The sequence below is a fragment of the Salvelinus alpinus genome, chromosome 28 (assembly GCF_045679555.1).
Source record: "Salvelinus alpinus chromosome 28, SLU_Salpinus.1, whole genome shotgun sequence".
NCBI lineage: Eukaryota > Metazoa > Chordata > Actinopteri > Salmoniformes > Salmonidae > Salvelinus > Salvelinus alpinus.
The window spans coordinates 34895431-34908787 of NC_092113.1; the positions used below are offsets into that span (position 1 = coordinate 34895431).

A 13357-nucleotide genomic window follows, 5' to 3' on the forward strand; every position below is an offset into this window, starting at 1 on the left:
ATGGGTGGGTGGATGAGGGGAGAGAGGGATGGGTGGGTGGATGAGGGGAGAGAGGGATGGGTGGGTGGATGAGGGGAGAGAGGGATGGGTGGGTGGATGAGGGGAGAGAGGGATGGGTGGGTGGATGAGGGGAGAGAGGGATGGGTGGGTGGATGAGGGGAGAGAGGGATGGGCGGGTGGATGAGGGGAGAGAGGGATGGGCGGGTGGATGAGGGGAGAGAGGGATGGGTGGGTGGATGAGGGGAGAGAGGGATGGGTGGGTGGATGAGGGGAGAGAGGGATGGGCGGGTGGATGAGGGGAGAGAGGGATGGGCGGGTGGATGAGGGGAGAGAGGGATGGGCGGGTGGATGAGGGGAGAGAGGGATGGGTGGGTGGATGAGGGGAGAGAGGGATGGGTGGGTGGATGAGGGGAGAGAGGGATGGGCGGGTGGATGAGGGGAGAGAGGGATGGGCGGGTGGATGAGGGGAGAGAGGGATGGGTGGGTGGATGAGGGGAGAGAGGGATGGGTGGGTGGATGGATGGATGAGGGGAGAGAGGGATGGGCGGGTGGATGAGGGGAGAGAGGGATGGGCGGGTGGATGAGGGGAGAGAGGGATGGGCGGGTGGATGAGGGGAGAGAGGGATGGGCGGGTGGATGGATGGATGAGGGGAGAGAGGGATGGGTGGGTGGATGAGGGGAGAGAGGGATGGGCGGGTGGATGAGGGGAGAGAGGGATGGGCGGGTGGATGAGGGGAGAGAGGGATGGGTGGGTGGATGAGGGGAGAGAGGGATGGGTGGGTGGATGAGGGGAGAGAGGGATGGGTGGGTGGATGAGGGGAGAGAGGGATGGGTGGGTGGATGAGGGGAGAGAGGGATGGGCGGGTGGATGAGGGGAGAGAGGGATGGGTGGGTGGATGAGGGGAGAGAGGGATGGGCGGGTGGATGAGGGGAGAGAGGGATGGGCGGGTGGATGAGGGGAGAGAGGGATGGGCGGGTGGATGAGGGGAGAGAGGGATGGGTGGGTGGATGAGGGGAGAGAGGGATGGGCGGGTGGATGAGGGGAGAGAGGGATGGGCGGGTGGATGAGGGGAGAGAGGGATGGGTGGGTGGATGAGGGGAGAGAGGGATGGGCGGGTGGATGAGGGGAGAGAGGGATGGGTGGGTGGATGAGGGGAGAGAGGGATGGGTGGGTGGATGAGGGGAGAGAGGGATGGGTGGGTGGATGGATGGATGAGGGGAGAGAGGGATGGGTGGATGAGGGGATGAGGGGAGAGAGGGATGGGTGGGTGGATGAGGGGAGAGAGGGATGGGTGGGTGGATGAGGGGAGAGAGGGATGGGTGGGTGGATGAGGGGAGAGAGGGATGGGTGGGTGGATGAGGGGAGAGAGGGATGGGTGGGTGGATGGATGGATGAGGGGAGAGAGGGATGGGCGGGTGGATGAGGGGAGAGAGGGATGGGTGGGTGGATGAGGGGAGAGAGGGATGGGTGGGTGGATGAGGGGAGAGAGGGATGGGCGGGTGGATGAGGGGAGAGAGGGATGGGCGGGTGGATGAGGGGAGAGAGGGATGGGTGGGTGGATGAGGGGAGAGAGGGATGGGCGGGTGGATGAGGGGAGAGAGGGATGGGTGGGTGGATGAGGGGAGAGAGGGATGGGCGGGTGGATGAGGGGAGAGAGGGATGGGTGGGTGGATGAGGGGAGAGAGGGATGGGCGGGTGGATGAGGGGAGAGAGGGATGGGAGGGTGGATGAGGGGAGAGAGGGATGGGCGGGTGGATGAGGGGAGAGAGGGATGGGTGGGTGGATGAGGGGAGAGAGGGATGGGTGGGTGGATGAGGGGAGAGAGGGATGGGCGGGTGGATGAGGGGAGAGAGGGATGGGCGGGTGGATGAGGGGAGAGAGGGATGGGCGGGTGGATGAGGGGAGAGAGGGATGGGCGGGTGGATGAGGGGAGAGAGGGATGGGCGGGTGGATGAGGGGAGAGAGGGATGGGTGGGTGGATGAGGGGAGAGAGGGATGGGTGGGTGGATGAGGGGAGAGAGGGATGGGCGGGTGGATGAGGGGAGAGAGGGATGGGCGGGTGGATGAGGGGAGAGAGGGATGGGCGGGTGGATGAGGGGAGAGAGGGATGGGTGGGTGGATGAGGGGAGAGAGGGATGGGCGGGTGGATGAGGGGAGAGAGGGATGGGTGGGTGGATGAGGGGAGAGAGGGATGGGTGGGTGGATGAGGGGAGAGAGGGATGGGTGGGTGGATGAGGGGAGAGAGGGATGGGTGGGTGGATGAGGGGAGAGAGGGATGGGCGGGTGGATGAGGGGAGAGAGGGATGGGCGGATGGATGAGGGGAGAGAGGGATGGGCGGATGGATGAGGGGAGAGAGGGATGGGCGGATGGATGAGGGGAGAGAGGGATGGGTGGGTGGATGAGGGGAGAGAGGGATGGGTGGGTGGATGAGGGGAGAGAGGGATGGGTGGGTGGATGGGAGAGCGACAAAGAATAGAGTGAGAGTAGATGAAGGGAGGAGAGAAAGAGAGTGTGTTTGGGAGTTATGATCGACGTTCCTGTGCAGGTGGAGTCAAACAAGAGGAGTTGGGATGTCTAGTAACAGAATAACTAGATAAGAGAGGGAGAGTTCAGGATTGTGAGGAATGCAGAGTATGAGGCTGACAATATGAGCGGATGAGTCTGGAAGATATGTCGAAATCTGTCAACATGTCTAGATAAGGGACATAGGAGGAAAATAGGAAAAGAGTTTGCTAGAATCCAAGATGGCTGTCGGTCCTCACCATCCCATCTCTCATTCTGTACGTAGAGCACAGAGGTGGCGAAGGTAGGCGTCCGGGAGCCGTTGGGCACGGTGGGGTCGTCTAGGTAACCCAGTCTGGCATGGCCTTTCCCCTCAGGGTCCCCTATGTACTGACCCAGCACCACATCAGACCGAGGCACTGGGGCGATGCACTTCAACACCTTCACCTAGTGTTCACACACACACGTTTAGAAGACAGAGGGAATGGTCATATAGCTTTATGTCACCTGTGTAAAAAGTGTTCCCAGAGTTTGTCCTGGTCAGCATGTCCATGGGAAAACTCCTGACCCTAAGTGGAATACTGATCATAGTGGAACACTGGTTGGTGATGCTACCTTCTCATCTCTCACATCATCAGGGCTGGTGGAGGCAGGCTTCTCCATGGCAACCAGAGAGAGCATCTGGAGGAGGTGGTTCTGCATGACATCACTAAAGCAGGAAATATCACAAACCCATGGAACTGAACAAGTCAATTATTTGTCACATGCTTTGCAAATAACAGGTGTAGACTTAGAATACAATTCTTACTTATGGGCCCTTCCCACAATGCAACAAGAAAGATAAATAATAGAAAAAGCTATATTCCACTACATTGCCATAGAATAAGAGAACCACATGAAAATCTGAAAACAGTTGATCAAAGTTTTCCAGTGATTTATACTTTGGCATGGCATGACAGGCTGTTGCAAATGCCGCTCCTCCTCACCGGATGATGCCAAAGTCATCAAAGTATCCTCCACGTCCCTGTGTACCGAATGGTTCTTTAAAGGTTAGAACCACACAGGCCACGCTGTTCCTGTTCCAGATAGGACCAAAGATACGGTTCCCAAACCTGATGGACAGACAGAGGACAGGATCAAAACACAATGGTAAACAGTTTCTGTGTTGGTAAAAACATAGCACGCCAAGGTTCTTTCAGTTCCCACAGGGATCACACACACATACCAAACCTGTATGAACACACTTCATTGTCAATCGCTTTGGACAAAAGCATCTGCTTCATTGTGATGAACACTGTACAGTACTTCATGAACAAGGAAGATTTCAAATCTGTAAATGTACTGTCTCCTGGGATCAGGACTCAAGCTGTACCTGAGGACGATGAGGTTAACACCATCTCTGTACCTGAGGACGATGAGGTTAACACCATCTCTGTACCTGAGGACCATGAGGTTCTAACACCATCTCTGTACCTGAGGACCATGAGGTTCTAATACCATCTCTGTACCTGAGGACGATGAGGTTCTAATACCATCTCTGTACCTGAGGACGATGAGGTTCTAATACCATCTCTGTACCTGAGGACCATGAGGTTAACACCATCTCTGTACCTGAGGACGATGAGGTTAACACTATCTCTGTACCTGAGGACGACGAGGTTCTAATACCATCTCTGTACCTGAGGACGATAAGGTTCTAACACCATCTCTGTACCTGAGGACGATGAGGTTCTAATACCATCTCTGTACCTGAGGACGATGAGGTTAACACCATCTCTGTACCTGAGGACGATGAGGTTCTAATACCATCTCTGTACCTGAGGACGATGAGGTTCTAATACCATCTCTGTACCTGAGGACGATGAGGTTCTAATACCATCTCTGTACCTGCGGACGATGAGGTTCTAATACCATCTCTGTACCTGAGGACGATGAGGTTCTAATACCATCTCTGTACCTGAGGACCATGAGGTTCTAACACCATCTCTGTACCTGAGGACGATGAGGTTCTAATACCATCTCTGTACCTGAGGACCATGAGGTTCTAACACCATCTCTGTACCTGAGGACTATGAGGTTCTAACACCATCTCTGTACCTGAGGACGATGAGGTTAACACCATCTCTGTACCTGAGGACCATGAGGTTCTAATACCATCTCTGTACCTGAGGACCATGAGGTTCTAATACCATCTCTGTACCTGAAAACTATGAGGTTCTAACACCATCTCTGTACCTGAGGACCATGAGGTTCTAACACCATCTCTGTACCTGAGGACTATGAGGTTCTAACACCATCTCTGTACCTGAGGACGACGAGGTTCTAATACCATCTCTGTACCTGAGGACGATAAGGTTCTAACACCATCTCTGTACCTGAGGACGATGAGGTTCTAATACCATCTCTGTACCTGAGGACGATGAGGTTAACACCATCTCTGTACCTGAGGACGATGAGGTTCTAATACCATCTCTGTACCTGAGGACGATGAGGTTCTAATACCATCTCTGTACCTGCGGACGATGAGGTTCTAATACCATCTCTGTACCTGAGGACGATGAGGTTCTAATACCATCTCTGTACCTGAGGACCATGAGGTTCTAACACCATCTCTGTACCTGAGGACGATGAGGTTCTAATACCATCTTTGTACCTGAGGACCATGAGGTTCTAACACCATCTCTGTACCTGAGGACTATGAGGTTCTAACACCATCTCTGTACCTGAGGACGATGAGGTTAACACCATCTCTGTACCTGAGGACGATGAGGTTCTAATACCATCTCTGTACCTGAGGACCATGAGGTTCTAACACCATCTCTGTACCTGAGGACGATGAGGTTCTAATACCATCTCTGTACCTGAGGACCATGAGGTTCTAACACCATCTCTGTACCTGAGGACTATGAGGTTCTAACACCATCTCTGTACCTGAGGACGATGAGGTTAACACCATCTCTGTACCTGAGGACGATGAGGTTCTAATACCATCTCTGTACCTGAGGACCATGAGGTTCTAATACCATCTCTGTACCTGAAAACTATGAGGTTCTAACACCATCTCTGTACCTGAGGACCATGAGGTTCTAACACCATCTCTGTACCTGAGGACTATGAGGTTCTAACACCATCTTTGTACCTGAGGACGACGAGGTTCTAATACCATCTCTGTACCTGAGGACGATAAGGTTCTAACACCATCTCTGTACCTGAGGACGATGAGGTTCTAATACCATCTCTGTACCTGAGGATGATGAGGTTAACACCATCTCTGTACCTGAGGACGATGAGGTTCTAATACCATCTCTGTACCTGAGGACGATGAGGTTCTAATACCATCTCTGTACCTGCGGACGATGAGGTTCTAATACCATCTCTGTACCTGAGGACGATGAGGTTCTAATACCATCTCTGTACCTGAGGACCATGAGGTTCTAATACCATCTCTGTACCTGAGGACCATGAGGTTCTAACACCATCTCTGTACCTGAGGACGATGAGGTTCTAATACCATCTCTGTACCTGAGGACCATGAGGTTCTAACACCATCTCTGTACCTGAGGACTATGAGGTTCTAACACCATCTCTGTACCTGAGGACGATGAGGTTAACACCATCTCTGTACCTGAGGACGATGAGGTTCTAATACCATCTCTGTACCTGAGGACCATGAGGTTCTAATACCATCTCTGTACCTGAAAACTATGAGGTTCTAACACCATCTCTGTACCTGAGGACCATGAGGTTCTAACACCATCTCTGTACCTGAGGACTATGAGGTTCTAACACCATCTCTGTACCTGAGGACCATGAGGTTCTAACACCATCTCTGTACCTGAGGACCATGAGGTTCTGCACCATCTCCTTGCCCAGGTAGTGGTCTATGCGGTAGATCTGGTCTTCTCTGAACAGGGAGGAGAAGTGGGACGACAGCTCCTGAGAACTCTGCAAGTCACGACCAAATGGCTTCTCCACTATCACCCTGCTCCAACCTCTAACACACAGAGACAGAGACCAAGAGAGCACTTTACAGTGTGGTACAGGGATGTGTGAGTGTGTTTGTGCATGTGTGTTTATGGGTTTTCTATCCTTGCGGGGACCAGAAATTCAGACTAGTGGGAACATTACGCCATTCCCCACAAGGAAGAAGGCTATTTTAGGCAGGGGCGCAACTTTCACTGGGGACTGGGGGGCATTCTGAAATTGTACTCCTGTGTGAAGGCAAAGGTTCTGGAAGGCTGGCTGGAACAGCACGGGAGAGTTGAGCATAGTTCAGTGTGTACATGTTGTGTTCTTTCACCGAGTTGTAAAAGAAAGCAGAACAGAAACAGGCTACTCTTTAGTAGACTGATGTAGTTGGCAAGGTAACTGCTGTTTAACTTAACCGAGGGGGGCGAGTATTTATTCGCAGTGCTGAGCTAGTATTGTAACTGACATGTTAACTTTAGCTAATGTTTTATCCCCTCTCGACTGAGGTGAATGAATAAGCTACGCTAGTGAGGAGCTACCACAGTCAGTTCAGCTCTAGTCTCTAGTTATCTGTCAGATAGTACTAATAGCCACCTCATATCACTATCTGACAGCAGTTGTTTGTATGGACACCTTTAGTAGCCTTTGTTTTGTCCCATTTCAACAGAAGTAAATTAACTTTGGTAGCTTTCGCCAGTTGATGTACAGTTGGCAAGACAGCTGGCCAAAAGTTGGCCAACGATAGCTATTATTTTTGCCTCAATCACACTAGACCTGAATCAAACGATGAAACCATCGGCCAAACGATTGAAGATTGATATTGTGATGTTTTTTCAGTGCAATGTGAGTTTTTATTAGCCAGTAATGCAATGTAATGTTATTGATTTGTCAGTTTCTCCAGCTAATTCCATACTTTTCACACTGACACAGTAATAAACAGCACTAACATTACAGGCGTCACTGTCATTGTGCACAGTAGAGGTCTGTACAGGACCGATTTCTTCATCCCACTCCTGCCTGCACCTTTTCATACCGCACCTGCTGGCTTGCTGTCTGACTCCCACAAGAACTGGTCCCAAACCCAACCACAGTTCCGCAAAGTTTTTTTAGGCGTATGTGACGCAGCTCACTTGCCAGCCATGGTCCCAGAAATGTTGAGCACTATAGGCAATATCAAATGTGCAAAAATAACTTTAGAAATAGGTTAAATTACCAGAGATTCTGACATGGCCCTTATGTTAGACTATGTGTATTACTGGGCTATATCAGCCAATATGCTGGATGTAGATTGAAGAGAGCCAAGTTGGAGAGACTTGTACTTTCTCTTGCACCATTTTTATAGCCTACGTTTGGGAGTGGAAGGATTTTCAGACAGAAACATGGGTGATCAATATTTAGGCCTTTGTAGGCAATGTAGTAAACTATAGCCTAATCATAGGCCTATTTAGGAAGTATATTTCCTTGGAAAGAACTGCCCTGAGCAACACAATATTTATTATTGAATTACCTTTGATCTAGTTCAGTCTTATTAAACACTTAAACATATTTAATAATAATCTCTTACCTAGCTTGATGACTGTGGGTATTTTTGCTTACTTTTTGTTCTAAATAGAGGTGACATATTGGATTTGATAAAAATGCAGGAAATTCGCATTCGATGGCTAAACCAGACCCCTCGTCAGGTTATGTCCCCCCCACTTCTAAAAGCAAAGTGGCACCTCTGATTTTAGGCTTAGGGGTTAGGTTTAGGGTTAGAATTACAGTTAGGTGTTAGGGTTATGGGATTGGGGTTCGGTTAAGGTTTAGGGAAAATAGTAAAATGATAGAAAAACAAAATGTATGTGTGTTCATGCATGCATATGCTTGAGTGATCTGACAAGTGTGTTTGAGACACTGACTTGCGGCACATGCAGTGGGCTCTGATGTTCTTGCTAACATGATGGTAGACGCTGGGGGGCAGTGCCAGGTAGAAGACACAGTTAGCATGGTCAGCCCCCTTGCTGGTGGTCAGGGAGCTCAGGTGGGCATTCAGCTCAGAGAAGGAGTCCTCCTCATCATACCTGCCGCTCAGGTAAGAGTTCCTACTGAAGAACGCAGCGAGGCGCTCACTCTCCCCATCACCTACCTGAGAAAACACACATGTACACACATGAATGATTACAACAGAATACCTATCCACAGTCTTCTAATTGTAATGAGTATAAACATGTACATCTAGGTCAACCACATGTCCTGGATTGCATTTTGCCCCTGTGTCACCCTTCCCACAAAGAAACAATCATGTCCTGCATTTTATCAACAAATTCAAGCACCACTAATTTAGGAAAATTTTTTTGATTTCAGTCAGACATTCCAATCTGTCTCTTGCAGAAAAACAGTGCCCCTCTGTCTCAGGTGTAGACCATGTGTCTGGACAGTGAAACAGCGCCCCCTCTGTCTCAATAGGTGTAGACCATGTATCTGATGTTGTCTGGACCAAAAGACTATGTAATGTCATACTATTTCTGTCCAGACAGCATCAGAAACAGGGGTTACATATAGAGGGGCGCCGTTTCGCTCAGCCGGATGCTTTCTCCAGTGATATAGTTTCAGCAGAGAGAAAGACGCGAAGCGAGAGGGCACACTCTCGCCAAAATCTGCCCAGAATAAGCCCAATACGATTCTATGGGAATAATATGCAGACCTAAGCTTGTCGCCTGCCTTCCTGCCTTTGGGACAAAGACTCCCATTGTTAGGGCGGAGTCATGAGCATCTCATTATATACAGATCTCTGGTTTCCTCGCGTATTAGGAAGGAAAGTTGTGGGGTGCACAGTTCACTGTTAGGATGCTCTATTGCCCTAAAGTAAATTGATGTTTTGCCAAAATTATATATAATTACTCCTGTCTAAATCAAATAATTCAAAATACTTTACATAGCCACAGAGGACCATTAGCTTTTTCTTTCTTTAAAAAAAATAAATAGCTATGGATTGTTTTCAATCAGAAGTGTGTAGGCCTAAGCCCATTTGGGTAGTGCACCTGGTAATAGGTCTAGCTGATGGAGTTGCAGCAGTCAGTGAAAAGCATTGAAATGTGTTAAGATAGTGTCTTGAGTATAATTTTTTTTATTTAACCTTTATTTAACTAGGCAAGTCAGTTAAGAACAAATTCTTTTTTACAATGACGACCTACCCGTCATTGTGTGTGGAAAAGATATGGTGAGTCTCTCTTCAGAATGCATGTATACACTACATGACCAAAAGTATGTGGACACCTGTTCGTCAAACATCTCATTCCAAAATCATCGGCATTAATATGGAGTTGGTCCGCCCTTTGCTGCCATAACAGCCTCCACTCTTCTGGGAAAGCTTTCCACTAGATGTTGGAACATTGCTGCAGGGACTTGCTTCCATTCAGCGAGGTTGGGCACTGATGTTGGGCGATTAGGCCTGGCTCGCAGTCGGTGTTCCAATTCATCCCAAAGGTGTTTGATGGGGTTGAGGTCAGGGCTCTGTGTAGGCCAGTCAAGTCCACCAATCTCAACAAACCGTTTCTGTATGGACCTCGCTTAGTGCACAGGGGGCATGTCATGCTGAAACAAGAAAAGGCCTTCTCCAAAATGTTACCACAAAGTTCGAAGCACAGTATTGTCTAGAATGTCATTGTATGCTGTAGCGTTAAGATTTCCCTTCACTGGAACAAAGGGGCCTTGCCCAAACCATGAAATACAGCCCCAGGCCATTATTCCTCCTACACCAAACTTTACAGTTGGCACTAAGCATTCGGGCAGGTAGCATTCTCCTGGAATCCGCCAAACCCAGATTAGTCTGTCGTACTGCCAGATGGTGAAGCGTGATTCATCACTCCAGAGAACCCGTTTCCACTGCTCCAGAGTCCAATGGCGGCAAGCTTTACACCACTCCAGCCGACGCTTGACATTGCACATGGTGATCTCAGGCTTGTGTGCAGCTGCTTGGAAACCCATTTCATGAAGCTCCCACAAACAGTTATCGTGCTGATGTTGCTTCCAAAGGCAGTTTGGAACTCGGTAGTAAGTGTAGCAACCAAGGAAAAGTGATTTTTACGCTCTTCGTGCTTCAGCACTTGGCAGTCCATGTTTGTCAGCTTGTGTGACCTACCAGTTCTCAGCTGAGCCGCTGTTGCTCCTAGATGTTTCCACTTCACAATAACAGCACATACAGATGCCCGGGGTAGCTCTAGCAAGTCTGAAATTTGATGAACTGACTTGTTGGAAAGGTGCCCCGTTGAAAGTCACTGAACTCTTCAGTAGGGTCATTCTACTGACAATGTTGGTCAGCGGAGATTGCATGGCTGTGTGCTCGATTTTAAATGTGGTCACCCTATGTACATCCCCCAATAACCTCACTGACAAACCACTGTCACAATAGAGGGAATCCAGTCAAGGCAGATTCAGATGGACTTTCAAAGGTGAAGCTACCAAAAGCTAAATGACTTTGATCAAAAAAAGTTAGCAGAACCAAGTTGCCTGCACTCAGCCTACACTAAGACTCCTTACCTTCATATGTGGCAGACATGCTGTCCTGATGTCCTCCATGGTCAGCTCGGAGCGAGCGAAGCCCACAAAGTGGGTCTCTTCTGGGAGAAGCTCATCTCTGAACAGCCACCTATAAGAGGAGGACTGAACAATGAGATGCAGTATAAAAAGGGACAGAGACAAAGACAGGACACTCAGTCAGCTCCCTGGAGACATGATGACCTAGAACACTGGTCAAGGAGCAGACCCCCCCCCCCCCTAAACTCCTAGCATAACTAGTAGAAACTTGAGATGACAACACTGAACCTTGAACAGCATTTACGGACAGTCATTCTGATGATTCAGGGACTGTGGAGATAGACAGACACATGATCCAGCAACAGAAAACAGGAAACTCACTCACCATAGAGTAGGATAGATCTTCTTATTGGCAAGATCTCCCTGAATGGATAGATACAAAGTTAAATAAAGTATTTGAGAGACTAAAATGTGCCTAGAACTTTATGGTTGATTACTCTTGTTTATATTTGTTTCCTGTTTCTATGAACACATGGTACAGTACAGGGCAGTTCAACGTCCAACCTTCACAGTACCGATCTACTGTCCCCAAGTCCAGAACAGACTATGCAAAGCGCACAGTACCACATAGAGCCATGACTACATGGAACTCTATTCCACATCAGGTAACTGATGCAAGCAATAGAATCAGATATAAAAAAACAGATTAAAAAATAAAAAATAAAACACACCATATGGATCAGCAGGGACTGTTAAGCAACACAAACATAGGCACAGACACATGCATACACACACGATAACCTATGCACTATACACACACACGATAACATACGTACTATGCACTCACACATGGATTTTGTGTTGTAGATATGTGGTAGTGGAGTAGGGGCCCGAGGGCACACACTTAGTGTGTTGTGAAATCTGTTATGAATGTTTTGTAATGTAAAAAAAAAAAAATGGTATAACTGCCTTCATTTTGCCAGACCCCAGGAAGAGTAGCTGCTGCCTTCGCAGCAAAACTTTTAATTGACCCAGTCAACGTGGGGCATGGTGTGAGTAGCATACATATTTAAACACAACACTGCATAACAGGAAGACAAACATTGCAGCACAGCCATTCTGAAAAGTAACTTTTTAACACACTCAAATGTAGCGAAGGGGGGTAGTTATTTGTGATAGACAGATGGTTAACTCACGGAAGTGAACAAACATTTTAAGTCCTAAACTCATCTCTCTCTTTCAGCGCTAGATAAAGAAAAGCCAGATGCAGCACATTTCAGTCAGCGTGTGACCCCTCTCCTCTCTTCCCCCAGTCACACACACACACACACACACACACACACACACACACACACACACACACACACACACACACACACACACACACACACACACACACACACACACACACACACACACACACACACACACACACTTACTTAGTTGACCCCATGTTTGGACTTCAAACCAGATGGAACTCTAGATATAGAGAGTCATATACTAGCTGGGTAATTTTAACAAGCAAGACTCCACGTTTTCGTAACAACTCACACAGCAGCCTAATCAGTAGCATAACTACTGAGTCGTTAGGTCCTGTGGTTGATCTTAAAGCAAATCTCAAAAGGAACCCACTCTTATCCCACAGTGGAAGCAGTGCAACAAGTCAGTAACTTCCTTTTAAATACTGTGGAACTATGGCAATTGGCTGTGTTCCAACATTCACACTAGAACACTTCCAGCATTGAAGCAGTATTCTGGTAGCATAAAGTCTGACACGTGGTAATCTAGTATGAACATTGGACTGTACTCTATGTAGCCCATGTCTCTGCCCTTGTAGAACAGAACTGAACAGAACATACCACAGGGAAAAGGTTCACTGTTACCATCAAATAAACCCATGCATAGAGGGACAACTACTACTTAGCCTGAGTGCCAGTCTGTTTATGCTATCATACCAACTCCTTGTCACTCAATGTCATGCCAAACATGAAAGGAAGAGCACAAACAGGGTAACTACTAGAGTACTCACTGAGGCTCCCAGTATGATGAAGATATGTAAGTCAGATGAATGGGACAGCTCACTTCTCAGCTGACCCAATATCTCAGAGTGGGTGAGACACTCAGGAACACCACTCTTCTCCATCTGGTGTGTTGTCTCTGTACTGTATGTCAAGCTTAGTTCCCTCTCTGCTGCTGAAAGACAGCAAGAGACATACAACAATAGCGACAGGAAGATGTTGGAGTCAGTCTTTGTGTGTGATCTTACTCTCTGTGTCGTGTTGTCTCATTCACTCACAAAGGGTCTAGGTCCAGCTATCTCCTGGCTCAGTCAGTAACAGAACAGTGGAGTGTGTGTGTGTGAGGTAGGT

General features: G+C 48.5%; 1 protein-coding gene across 2 annotated transcripts in view; it reads right to left on the reverse strand.

Annotated features, from left to right (window-relative positions):
• LOC139558024 (glucose-6-phosphate 1-dehydrogenase-like) overlaps positions 1-13357 on the reverse strand; it is an 18043-nt gene extending 4686 nt beyond the window's left edge. Inside the window, exons 1-9 of one of the 2 annotated variants that reach the window (XR_011671526.1) lie at positions 13285-13357; positions 13018-13181; positions 11374-11411; positions 10992-11100; positions 8372-8598; positions 6340-6498; positions 3491-3616; positions 3120-3213; positions 2765-2951 (exon numbers count right to left, since the gene is read on the reverse strand). Coding sequence is in view for 1 of the 2 variants with exons in the window: in XM_071373435.1 (XP_071229536.1) it covers positions 2765-2951; positions 3120-3213; positions 3491-3616; positions 6340-6498; positions 8372-8598; positions 10992-11100; positions 11374-11411; positions 13018-13131 (1054 nt within the window). In the remaining variant the exon portion in view is untranslated. Of the gene's footprint in view, positions 1-2764; positions 2952-3119; positions 3214-3490; positions 3617-6339; positions 6499-8371; positions 8599-10991; positions 11101-11373; positions 11412-13017 lie in introns of both variants that reach the window. The other variant, XM_071373435.1, reaches the window with a different exon arrangement.